Source organism: Cebidichthys violaceus, unplaced genomic scaffold (genome assembly GCF_023349555.1).
Source record: "Cebidichthys violaceus isolate CVI_PGR_0920_01 unplaced genomic scaffold, fCebVio1.0.p SCAF_4, whole genome shotgun sequence".
Lineage (NCBI taxonomy): Eukaryota > Metazoa > Chordata > Actinopteri > Perciformes > Stichaeidae > Cebidichthys > Cebidichthys violaceus.
Genome location: NW_027176594.1, coordinates 17551595 through 17565556, shown reverse-complemented (window position 1 = coordinate 17565556; position 13962 = coordinate 17551595). Strand labels below are relative to the sequence as shown.

At 40.8% G+C, this 13962-nt stretch overlaps 1 protein-coding gene across 1 annotated transcript in view; it reads right to left on the bottom strand.

Annotated features, from left to right (window-relative positions):
- The window catches only part of prkcaa (protein kinase C, alpha, a), a 130853-nt gene that overhangs the window by 5092 nt on the left and 111799 nt on the right, over positions 1-13962 (bottom strand). The window contains exon 16 of the mRNA XM_068727332.1: positions 10819-10959. Within this exon, the coding sequence (XP_068583433.1) occupies positions 10819-10959 (141 nt within the window). The remainder of the gene's footprint in view (positions 1-10818; positions 10960-13962) is intronic.

Below are 13962 nucleotides of genomic sequence, written 5' to 3'. Positions count from 1 at the left end.
TTTTAACTTTTCACAAATAAGCCCAGAGCACATCATCAACCATCAGCGATCACAACAATTGTCATCACCATTCATATTACTAAATGAAATCACACTGGGCTGGGCAACTACGCAATGTGCATGGACAATACAGCAAGCAACACATCTCCCACATCAACCTGTTGACTAACTCAATTGCCCTCACCTTCCCCCTGCCCCACATAACAATGAAGAACATTTCACACCTGATCCCCCACTTTTCCTACTGCTGTATGAAGTAGGAGGTTAACAACATCCGATTACGTGCTCTACATCTCATTCACCTGAATCGCAATGCACTCTTCTGAATACCAAAGCAATATCGGCACAGCTGTGGAACAGCAATGCAGTGGGCAGCAAACAAGGTCCAGATTTGATTCTATGAATCAGGGCTTACTTTACATTTTGACCCTCAAAACTAATTGTCTTACAGAAAAATTAAAGGGTTGAAGAAAAACAGCAGCAGCATCAAGGTGCAACAAGGTCCTAAAAGGGTTCATCAGTATGTTGATAAGTGGAAGGCAAGTCTGTATTTAACAGGAGACATCAAAGGTGTTTTGAAATCTGTGAGCGACTAGAGGTTAATGAAATGAAATCAAAGACATGGAGACGGATCTTGTCACGGGGCGGATGAAGGAGCACTTAAAAGAATTTCTGAGCAAAGGAAGGTCATTAGCATGCTAGGAGAGTGAGTGTGCATCGCCCTTTGTGCGTTTTGTAATCCGAGATTCTCAGTTCTTTGTAGACACAGCTGGGTCGGACGTGCACGTTTTTAGTGTTTGTGTGTGTGAACGTGCCACACTGGTAAACTCACGGCCGCCACTCCGCACTGCTCTCATACAGCGGTTACACTGATAACGCCGTCCTGACCACTGGCGTTGTCGCGCAAGCATGGCACCCACCCTCCGGTTCCCCCTCAGGTAAACGCTGTTAGCTCCGTCAGCACTTTCAGTGTAGTTTGCACTGATAGCGCCGTTAGCGCCGTTAGCTGCCGGCTTAGCACCCGCCATGTTGAAAGCCTTTGAGAGGCAATAGAAATGCTCCAAATCTTGTATTTAGCATCTTTACTCATTTATAATGAGTTAAGCATTAATAGGGAGGTGGCACAGTTTCATACGGCACACAGGTTTTCCTCATTCTGGTGCCAGTTTTGTATTCTGTTGTCTCGCCTTAAAAAGAAGAGGTGCGGTATATACTGTTTCTGTGACAATCAAGTTAACACATGGGTCATGTGAGACTATCAAATCCTGTTAAAAAAAAAAACTACACCAATGTCTGTAATGTAGGCTTTTTGTCTAATAACCATTTCCAACACTAGCTGTTTTATCTCCTTCCAAGCTGATCTCATTTACGGTGCAGTTTATTTGCCTGCATTGATTGTGAGTCTGCCACTCGAGGCGATCGGTTCCTCTCAGGATTAACGTTTATGGAGGATCTGCTCAGGGGTCTGCTCTCCCTCCTTTACACAAAAATACCCACCTACCATTCTTTTAAAGGAACAGTGTGTATGATTTAGGTGGATCTATTGGCAGAAATGGAATATATTATTAAATAGTATGTTTTCTTTAGTGTATAATCACCTGAAAATAAGAATTGTTGTGTCTTTATTATCTTATAATGAGCCGTTAATATCTACATATATAGTGCTCCACCATGTTTCTACCGTAGTCCAGAACGGACAAACACTGGCTCTAGATAGGGCCATTGGAGTTTTTTGCGTAGGTCACCGTAGTTCTCCTACACTCTTGCCACGCGGGAGAAGCTTCACCTCACCACTAGATGCCACCAGACGTTACACACCTTTAAAGAAACTGTACTCTAATCTTACTGTATGGCAACATATTTATAAAAAAAACACCTGGTCTTCACACTCTTTCTTGTGAATCAAAGGCTTTAAGCATGAATACTTCTGTCCATCACTTTACACTTTACATAAAAATGCCTCGTTTCATGTCATCTAGATGTGTTGTGTTAAATCCAGACTCTCCAACTAAAGGGCTACAACTGGCTGGCTGACCTACAAAGAGCATTAGAGAGGCCTAGTTTCTCTGTTGTTATCATTGTCATTGTCATTAAGGAACCGCAGATAAAATAGATCACTTGGTCTCTTCTAACATATTCTCCTGTCGTTACTGGAGAAGAAATGAGACAAGTGTACAAGAGAAAGAGGGAGCGAGCAAGAAAGAGACAGGCTGTACATAACATCCTAATCTATCCTCATCAGTTAGTCCTCCTACACACCGGGCTTAAATAGATGGATGCATGCATTGATGCGCGTGCGCACACACACACACACACACACACACACACACACACACACACACACACACACACACACACACACACACACACACACACACACACACACACACACACAAATACTTAAGACTAAGACCCAGTGCACCACCTAATAAGCTTCCACATTCCCTTGGGAATGAATACAGCTGGCTGTAAGAATAATCGACTCCGTGAAGCCAAATGTCACTGGGCTTGAAAAGAAAGAACGGAAGATGGCAACTATGGCACCTTCGGCACTGTTGACACGGAAATAAACACTGGTGCATTTAACTCAAAGGGCTGTTGTGACAAGTGCAAAGGCAATATTTCCCCAAACATTACGTCAGCGTTTCTGGTACTATGAATATACAGTATGAAGCATTGAAAAGTAAGATACTGAAAAAGCAGCTTTTAGTTCAGTTTTTACCCAGTGATAGTTGCATAATGGCCACTCTAGAAATATACATGAGGACTTGAAGGTTAATAAGTGTCCTGTTTCAACTGTGACAGATAGATATCCTGCTACATGTAAAACCCTCCAGGCATCTACTGACTTCTGCTTCACCCATCATGTTTGCTTCTCCACAACAACGCGGCAGACAGAAATCAACATCTAAACATCTGTCCCTTTTATGGATGATAAGTGCCAGTGACTGCCCTTGACCACTCTCTTAGAGTGTACAGCAACTGACTGACTGACTCTCACAGGTTTGGATCGAGTACAGGACCAGTATCCCCAATGGGATTTATCCACACAGCTGTGGCACCAGAAACCGCCACTAACGCGGTAAAATTCCACGGATCCACAGCTTAAGATGATTGGTGAGTATGAAAAGGACATTCTTTATAGATGCCATAAGACATCACTTCTCCTGTATTTTCCAATCTGTTGTTATTGTTGCTATATGACTTCATGAATAACTGTGACCTGGCTTTGAAACTCTTGACTAACTTGTGACTAATTGGCCTTGTCCACTGCTGCCCTACATTTACAGACAAGACATGTAAGTGTGTGTATGTTTGAGTTTTATATAAGCATCTGTGTGTGTGTGTGTGTGTGTGTGTGTGTGTGTGTGTGTGTCAGTCTTTGTGTGTAGGAATGTCTGTCTGTGTTTGTCAGGCAAACGCATTGTTATATAAAAAGGAACAGACATTTCTATTTCTATATTTCTTTTATATTTCATTGGTGAGGCCAAACAACACATGTCAGGTGATTTAATGGAAGTGGACACAACAGACCATAAAAACATGGCAACACAGACATTTCTAAAGAGTACGTGAGTGATTTTTTTTTTTTTTTAAATAAAATGTCCTCCCATGACTATTGTCCCTGACAGGTGACGTCCACTCCAAACCACTACCACCCTGTCTGAGTGAATAGAAGGCAGGACACACACTTCAAGATGTGCATTGTTTTCTCTCTGTTTCCCACACAGCAGATACCTGATGGGTAATCGCCAGCATCCTTCAGCTGCTGCGTCTTTCCGTATCCTTGTCTTCTTCTATCCATCAGTGACCACTCGTCGCTCAAGTGAAGCAACACATTTTTCACTCAGACCTCCACAGACGATTGCCAGCACCAGGATGTGCCTTTTTGCATCACAAACAAGATACTCCTTGAGACAACGGGTCTCTGCTCTCCAGCAATATTCCTACCAGTGTTTTAAAGCAAAGCATATGCAGGGCGGAGCTTCTGTTATTAATCTGACAGTGCTGAGTCTTTGTTAACATTTGACAAACAAGCTTCATTTATTGATATTTATTCATTCTGGTCCTTTTCTTTCTTTTAACAGAGAGGCCGCGAGGTTTAGCGTGTTGTGTTTTCAAGTTAAGAATATTTGTTAGTGAAAGAGCTTCACGTCACAAATACAGGACCTTGAATAGAGTGAAACTATTTCATAAGAGCTGCTCTCATAAGATAAATGAAGCTCAAAAAAGATTAGCTCAACAAGAACAAAAGGAGAAAATTAGATTAGGAACCACGGTCATGAAAATCTGCACCACTGCCTCTGTGATTTCCAGAAGCATGCCCTTTTAGAGAAGCTCAGAGCTGGTGTCACATCTCCTATTTCTTATTGTGTGATTCAGCCAACCCTTATGGGGTGAGACCAAAGCTATTATGCCATTATGATACATCCTCCCGTACACGGTGACATAGGGTCCTACAGGTGTTTTTGACCCACTTTCTCTCATCTTTAATCTCTCTCTCTCTCTCTCTCTCTCTCTCTGTACACATGTAGACGTGCACGTCTCTGCACTCAAGCATATAAAAAGAACACTCAGCTACTAAGGATGGTAAATGAGTGCCTGCCTCCAATAAGAGTTGTGCAATGTCTCTCTCTCTCTCTCTCTCTCTCTCTCTCTCTCTCTCTCTCTCTCTCCCTCTCCCTGAAGTCACTGGCATCAGAAGCTATCTGTTCTCCTTATAATCTCCCGAAAATCTTGCTTTGCTTTGGTGAATTGTTAGCTTGTTGTTAGAAGTGAACTGCTTATAGATGGGCTTCAGTTATTTGAACTGAACAAATATTTAAAGATCATTTAACAGAAACAAATATTCTTAATCTAAATGCAAGTAACAAATGCAGTAATTGAGTAACAACTTCAGTTTATTCCCAAAAATGTTACTGCCTTATTTCATGACGTGCAGTAATTGACATCTGGGGATCATTTGGTGCAGAAAGCTGTAGATTAAACTGGAACCGTGCATGAACACTTTTACGTACGATTTGTTTTAACCCAGTTATAAAATGATAAACTCCCGCAGGATTCACAAAAATGAAAAATATGGTTAATTCATATCTAAGGAGACAATGTAAACAAACCTCAAAGCAATTAAGAAACAAACTGGAGGTGCTCCCTTTTATGTTCCGTAAACTAAAGGAGGAAAGGCTTTTCTTTGCATTTTCTTACAGCTACAGTGAGTCACAACTCATCCATATTGCCATCATTTTCTGTATGTGTGTGAGTGCGTGTGTGTCCATGCACCCATCAGGAGCACGCAGCCGTTGATTGGACACTGTTTCAAGACTTCTGTGCAGTGACTAAGTCTTTCCACTCTTTCTTGCCCCAGCTCCTTATCTTCATCGACTGCTCCCATCTCTATCAATCAGCAGCTTTCTATTGGAGCTACATTCTCCATCGTTCTCTGCTGCCTTCAGCCATGAAGACGTTCGGCCATCGAGTGCGTCGTCCTCCAGTAATTAGCCTGATTTCGTACCGTGCTTCATTATGTGCTTGTTTTTGTTACCTGCAGTATAGACGGCTGCAGAGTGACAACTATGAATAAAGATCAACAATAACTGGGCCTGCACTGACACTCATTAATACCACACACGCTGTCTAAAGCCCTGGTCCTATAAATACAGTTGGTTTGAATGTCTCAGCTGGGTGCAGTCAGTGTATTGATTGCAATTCCACAGCTGTCACAGGCGGATGAAGTGAGATTGAGCGGGGATGGGAGAAAGGAAAAGAGGAGGAGTGGATTAGAGTAGCTGGGTTAGACCTGGTGAGGGGTGAGAGGGAGGTGTATAAAGACAGCCGTTTGGTGGTAATGGACTCTGTATTACATGGCATAGTGAGATGGACATGATGGAGCCGGTCATGGTGGTAATAGAGAGCGTTCAACGATGTTTTTCTTACTCTCTCTCCACCTCACTCTTCTTTCACTGTTCGCTGCATCGAAAACCAGACGCATGCAAGCATGCGCTTCGCAAAAGGACATGCACGTCTGCATGCATCCACCTCCCTGCAACTTCAGCGTGGACACATAGACGAGCACAGAAGCCTTCCTTTCTCCCTCCGATATTGATTACTCCTCTCCCGCCAACCCCCCCCCCACCACCACACACACACATATGCATAAAATAGACACAGTGACGAGGCGTGCATGCAAGGAAATCTTCCTCCTCTGCTTTTCTCAATCTCTGTTAACCTTCACTTTCTTTCACCGTCCCACACACACACACTTTTACCCACACGTATACACACAAAGCACACTCAGCATTTCCAGGACACCCAGCACGTCCACTCAGCGGGAGACTACATGGACAAAGAGGTCAGGATTCACCTTATTAGAGGAACTGGAGCCCTTGAGGGTTGAAACAGAAGAGAACTACAATATTTAAACTGAATGTGTAAAGGACACACACGCGCACAGGCGCACACGCACACACACACACACACACACACATAAGACACTTGGTGACCTACTTCATCTCTGTTGCCACCCGTTTCTGTTTTTTAAGAAACACAGTCTACATTACCTTTGCATGATTCTGTGCATGTGTGTGTGTGCATACTATATATATATATATATATATATATATATACGTATATATATATATATATATATATATATATATACGTATATATATATATGTATATATATACATACATACATATATACATACATACATACATATATATATATACGTATATATATACGTATATATATATACGTATATATATATATAGGAAAGTGATTGATAAAAGTCACAGAGAAAGTGTGTGTGTGCGTGTGTGTGTGTGTGTGCTCTACATGATCATGTGTAATATCAAGGGATTTCAAAACTACTCCTTACTGTGCAGCAAAATGTGAGCTATATGAGATATGCTTTCATAATACATGTGTGTTACATTAATTATGAATTCAGATGAGAGGCTTTGAAATTACGTATGGCCCATATAACACATGCCATAAGGAGCCTACGGCTGCAGCTGTGTTTTGACTTAACAAAAGAGTGTCATGTCAAGGCAGTATTATACTCCACATCAGTCTGACTTCAGTTTATGTTTAATGTAACATTTCTATTTATTTAGCAAAGCCCCCAATTTATTTATATTGTTTCCACAAACGCACATAATGCAGTGCTGACTCTGGTTTTGCTGTCAGTGTGGAATCACTTCAAAGTCTGACTCGGAGTCAGCAGTGGACTACACTAATGGTATAACCTCCTCCTTGTGTCTTACATTCTTTACATACACATCCCCGGAACTGTCAGCGGATTTTAAAGAGAATGTTACAAAGGACTGCAGTCAGATTACATCAGCTCTCTCGACACGATATGAATAAAATTCTGTATAATACAGTCGCCTTCATATGATGAGTGCCAACAACTCGTCTATGACATATGTGCTGGGAGATGTGTGATACTTATGCTATAATTATATTCTGCTGTAGCCTCACAGACGCCCCAGATAAACTACTGAACAGCGAACAGTTCTTGGTGTTTACTGCCTCTTGACCCCATCACCCAGCACAGCATGATCCATTACAGCATAGAAAAGGAACAAGTGGATGATTGTCAGACATCAAAGGCAACGATAAAGCCTAGCTAAATGTTTGTGTATGTAATTACAGTGAATCAAATGTTGATGAACCACCAAAAGCCAAGAAACGTTTCCATGAAAGAATATACAAGACCACGTCCTAATATCCCCCAGTGTCCACAATTAAACACCGCTAGCAGTTGTCTTTTTTCTGTCCAACTCAGTGAATACTTTGCTGAGGCTGAGTGAATTCATTTATTAAAGGAATCACCTAAATTACAAAAGAGATGTGTCCCCACTTACCTTGATGCAGATAACTAGGCATGGTGACTGATTCAAACTGCACTTCCACAGCTACAGAATTACAAACAACAGCCATGAGACGAACCATCTTTGCTCCTTTGTTTCACCCGTTATTACATTTTAGGTAGATCTTCCTAGAATTATGAATGCAGATGCATTTTTGAATAGACCAGAGAGTATGCTCTAGTTCAGTGGGTTCAAAAGGTCCATGCCTAGTACTGTATACAACATTGTGGTATGAAATACGCTCTCTTAACTACGTATGTAAATTGTCAACTCCAACTGGACACAAAAAAAATGGTGCCGACTGCATATCCCATGTAGAGTCAACATCGAAGATGAAGTCAAAATTCTTTAGCTACTGTTATCGTCAGGAAGATCATGAGATTGGTCGTGTCCAGGTGTCCGTGAGGGGGCGTGCACCACTCTGTCCGTCCACGGCTAATCTCGCATTCTGCTGCAGCAAACAACTTTATATTTTGAGTGGCCAGTTACGGCTGCATGACCAAAGAGCTCTCGTGGTTGCGGTGAATCACACTTTCTCAAAACACCATATATTGGCTATTTTATACTACCATGCCTATGAACGCCCCACCTGCTACTCTCATCCGGCCCCCGGCTGGTAGGAGCCATAAGTCTAACAACTAACAGTTACAACCAATACTTGCACTGCTGAGTACATTGCCGCAACTGAGCCACAGCTACATCGGCAGACAGCTTGGTGAGCTTTATTTTGTCTTTGGCAAGATTGTATGACGTCTCTTTTACGAGAACTTCGAGACGACTACTTGCATTCATTGCCATTAGTTTTTGAGTTTGAATGAAGTGTGGTTTACAACGGTTTACAGCCCATTAGTGTCTGGACAGGGGGTTAGCCAGTAGTAAGTTGTATTTATTCAATCAAACATTACAGCAGTGGGCAGTGCAGGGAGGGAGGGAGGGGACGACCTGCAGTTTTCTGTTAATTTGCTTTCACTGCAATTAAATGTGTACATAAAAACTTCAAATTTCTAAATATTCCATGCTATGCTTAAATATTCTGGACACAGGACCATTTTATGGCAAGTTTAAGAATATTAAGATGAAGGATTTCCTGGAGTGATAAAGTGAGTTTTAAGTACACTAAAGGAAATTGGATGAAACCCTTGAGGAAAGGGATCAGACCCACCATAAAATGTGGCATGGGTAGATAATGTGTGTGTTGTGTGTGTGTGTGTGTGTGTGTGTGTGTGTGTGTGTGTGTGTGTGTGATTCAGACACAAGCTTTTTTAAGGCCCTTAAGTCCAACCAAGTCCATCCATTACAAACAAGGACAGGATTATTTTGGTATAAATGTAATTATAAGAAAATGATTGATACTCCAAAAAGTTGCTGTTTAACACATTTTATAACTTGCAAATGACAGTGTGGATTGGTGTTTTATGCACCATCTGTTTAATTCTGTTTAGACACAATGCACAAAGAAAACCTAATAATGCACTCGATGTGCAAGATGTTTAAACTTTATTATGAACTATATTCATCATGTGTGAATACACATTCATACTGTAGTCAATACTTAGTGTCGTCAAACTTAAAAGATAATTAAATAGAATACTCTCAATCACTAAGAGGTATTAAAAAAAAAACACGAACTGGACTCAAGGACAGTAACTTGAGACGTTTTGACTGATAACCTTTCCTGACAGTCAAGAACACATAATCCCCAAGGGGTTCAGAGGGGCATACGATGTCTTGTAGTGAATGTCACATCTGTACTTGTTTGTTTAGAGGCATGCTGTTCAGAAAATGGTATTTGTTTACTTGATTACTTGTCATATTTATCTGTATTGTGTTGATGCATTCAACTCAATTTCACATCTTTTAGTCATTGCTTCATCGACATGAAATTAAATGCAAATTGAATTTCTGTAGACATACAAGACCCTTGTCAAGAAAAGCATATGCCATTGTGTTGAATTTGAGTGAAGATTATTGATTGCTTTATGGCACAAAGTGATGATGTTTGTTTAATGGCACAAAGCAAGACGATTGTGCTGTTCTTCTAGTACAAGCAACGTTTTCAGAGTCTCCAAAAAAACTCTTTTGATGATGAGTGAAAAGCCGAAGAAAAACACAACCTCAGTAAAGCCAAAGAGAGGACAAATGGACCAGGACCAATGACAATGAGGCAAAGGAATGACAAAGGGTGCTAATTTGGTGCATGGTGCAGTCACTTATTTTAGTGGCAGCAGACGTTGCTGTATTGAAAGTAGTCAGTACATCCAAACGTATAATACGTGTTAAATGAATTCCCAGAAAATCTGCTCAAACATGTGAATTCTTGTGTGTTTTTAAACACTAATGTTACGTGAACATTAGGAGCTGGTGGCGTCAGGCTTAACCCTTGGTGGTGCTAATTCTCCAGTCCAGTTCTATTTAGTTGTTGCAGAAGAAGAGAAGGAAGAAAAACAATGAATAAAACGTGGTGGAAATATGTTTTTTCTGTTTGTTCTGTGTATCAATTTGAGGACGTTTCCAGTCTCTTCTTCGGCCCACACAGATTTCAAAGGCTATGTTTCGACTCTCCAGTGAAGGTTCAGTGGACTTCTCCGTCACATGCTTCATGTACGTCCTGATTTATTTGCTAATGGGCTTTACACACTAGGGCCGTTTTTTTTAAGCGATTCATTCCTCATCTATATATTTCTTCGAACTGGCATTGTGCTGCACTTTCCACCATGCATATATATGAAAATAGAGCTCAAAGCATCAACATTCACAGACAAGTGAAATGGTGAGAGTGGTCTTATTTTAATGAAGGTTTTAAATCACTTGAGAGAGGCTACCAATCATCTCGACCGTGGTTACAGTAACCATACCAAGCTGTATCACACTTAATTAAGACTATGAAGAGTAAATGAAACCCGAAGTTCATTGCCTACTGTAAACGTGTTCCCGCATTGTACTTACCACTTTGGGCTTGAAGGGCGGCTGTATCTCTCTGTTCTGGAGGCGTTCCCAGTCGATGCGTCTGAAGAAGGCGTGTTCTCTGATGTCCCTCTCACCCTCAGGGCCGCAGCCCAGACGCTTGGATGGGTGTTTGGTCATCAGCTGCTCAAAGCAAGGAAGGAAAATGGAGAGGAAGTTAGAACAAAGAAAGGTTAAATTGACATTCGGTGGTGATTCATCTGACGCGGTGGACTGCATGATTCACATTGCTTTTCATTGGTTTCCACAACTTCAAAGAAAAAGTAAAAACAGCTTTTTTTTTTTTTCTTTCTTCAATTTTCATATGTAATTGTCACCTTCAGTCGTAGTCAGAGTCAAGAATACAGTTTTCAGATATTAGCAGAAAAACAATCAAGATCAGCATTTGGATTTATATCTCCAAAATGGTCAGTGTTAGTGCGTCAGGAAAAGCCTCACTTTGTTTTCTCCCACTTCTGTGTTCTTTCACTGATGTGTTTTGTATGTGATTCCACCTTTGTTCTAGGTCAGTAAGTGACAGCTTAACAGATGGGTCTGAAAAAGAGTGATATAATCATATTGTGTGTCCCGATCCCGCTGCTTGTTCTGCCTTCAGAGAACTGCTGCCACTTCCCATTGCACCACAGGCAACATGAGAATACAGTGTGCACTTTAAAGAAAAAAAGGAAACATTACAGACAACAAAATCTGTACTTACTAAATTATGTAGGAGCTTACTGGTATAACTTAAATGTAATTATCCAAACAATGTGTCCAAGTGATTGAAATGCTTGTTTGTCAAGCTTAAAGTTGGAGATCTTACATTTTCTTGCATAAACAGAACACAAGTTGGTCTGGAGGAGGACACAAACAGGCCTATTTTAAACGCATTAAAGCAATTCTTACTCATAATGGAACATAATCGCTGACTGGCTGCTTGTTTTTCCTGAGTGTATGTGTGGAAATTCACCAGTTCTACTATTTACATAAATATTCTCGCATTAACACTCATGCATCAGTGCAGTGATTTGTCCTGATTGAATTGCAAAGTAAGGGAAGGAAGCCTTTGGAGATGGACAGAGAGAGAATGGAGGGTTTCAGTATTGACACTCCAGGGACAGAATGACTTGTTTATGCACTGGACTCCGAAATGGAAATGGGTTTGTTTGACCAAGCTAGTTTAAGTGTTTAAATAAGGCTGGCTTCCGCTCTCTGGTATTGTGTGTAGCGGATGTTTTTTTTAAATTGTATGAGCACATACATGCAAGCATGCATACACAGACACACAAGCAATAATTTATACATAATATTAGCTTTTAGATGACATCTTTTTCCATTTTAAGATAATGGTTTGAGATTTTGAGAGATACGAGAATGAATTGTCTTGCCTTCTAGTTTAGAAGATTGATACCAATCTCATTCGTACGTACGGTAAATAAATGCACACCAGACGACACTGTACAGCCGCAGCGCTAACATGGCTGCATTGTTTTTGTTTTTTAAGCAACTTTGGGCATAGCTTTTCTCAAAAGCAGCTGAGGAGCTCAAAATCTCCTTCCTCTTTAGTAACTTTGTAAACTGCACAGAAAAAATGTGGGAAATAACCTCATATAAAATGTTTGCTGTCAATCATTCCATAGCTCTGCTATTATGCTCTCTCTCTAAAGTGCACAGTTCTGCTGTATTGATACAACAGAAGAGCCATCTATGTATTCAGGCAATACATTGTATTACATTATACAATATGGTGTTCTTTTTTTGTATTCATCCCATCTATTCCACTATCTAAATCTAAATAAATTCCACTCTATAATTATAACCTTTGGGTAAACAGCCCAGAATTACTTTAGATGTCAGCTTGCAAGAAGTACTGTTAGTATGCAGAATGTGCAAACGTGTACAGTTACAGACAAATTAAGTGGAAAAAAATACATCACTGCACTGCTAGGTTTTCTATTGTTTAACGTTTTGAAGGAAATATAATTTAAGAGAAGCGAAAACATTAAATGACAAGCTAAAATGGCTAAATGGCTAAAAAAGTGTTTCAGTGTTAAATATCTACTTGCAGGATTTTTGCAGGCCAGCTTTCCTGCAGCAAGCCCTTTGGACTACAGGCCGCGGGCTGGGCCACATCTGAACTAGCAGAGTGCATCCAGCTGGCAGAGTACATCAGACAGCTGTTGACGAGGAAGAAAAAGTCATTTTGCAGCTTTTCTGTCCGTTCACACGACTGTCAACGGCTGTGAGAAAGCATCCTGCTGCAAACACGAGGCTGACAAACCTCACACACCGACATGTCCTTGAATACTGACGGACCGCTGGCCCGCCGCCATGTCCGTCAAACGCTTGTTTTTAAACTTGAAACACTTTGCATAAGTGTGATGGATAATGGTCTCCTGAAAAAAAGTTAAACGTGGTGTTGACATTTCATGCAGAGCATTTGATCATTCTGTCTGCAGAAGAGCAAACTGTTGGCACTCATCACCTAAACTGTCAGCGAAAGGCTTAGCTTCATGTGTTCACAAAGTGTGTACAGAACTTGGAAGTTACCCTGCTGTTTCTGCTGAGAACATCGAGAGAATGAGAGTGAAGTAAAAGAGAAAGCAGATGGGGTCTCTAAGTCAGCTGGGAGTCTGGTCAGGTAAAACTGAGTGATTCAGTACATCAAGGCTTTCTAAACGCACACGCCATCGTCCTTTAGAACCCAATTAGTTAATCTACTGGGGCAACACATCTGATCAAAGACAAACCACAGTGGTGCAAAACTAATTCTTTGTTGACAATACAACAGGAAACTTTCTTACTTGTTAGATGCTTTTGCCACAGAGCTCCAGAAACGCATTCAATTAAATTAGTCAAGGGTGAAATGTTTCAAATCAAGGGTGAAATCTTCACTGATATTTACCTCTACGTCACAATTTACACTCAAAACCCGATTTTTATGTGCGTCCCGTCTCACTCTAATTCTCCTCCAGTAACTATAATGAACTGCAACAGCATTCGAATGAGCGACCTTTAGGTAGCAACCCATTACTTAGATGAATGTGTACATTCATCTAAGTGTGAATGTGTACATTCTACATCTGCGATTTCAAATGCAGTGAACTGTACAGTATATACAGGCTGGCTAAAAATAGAGCTATATGT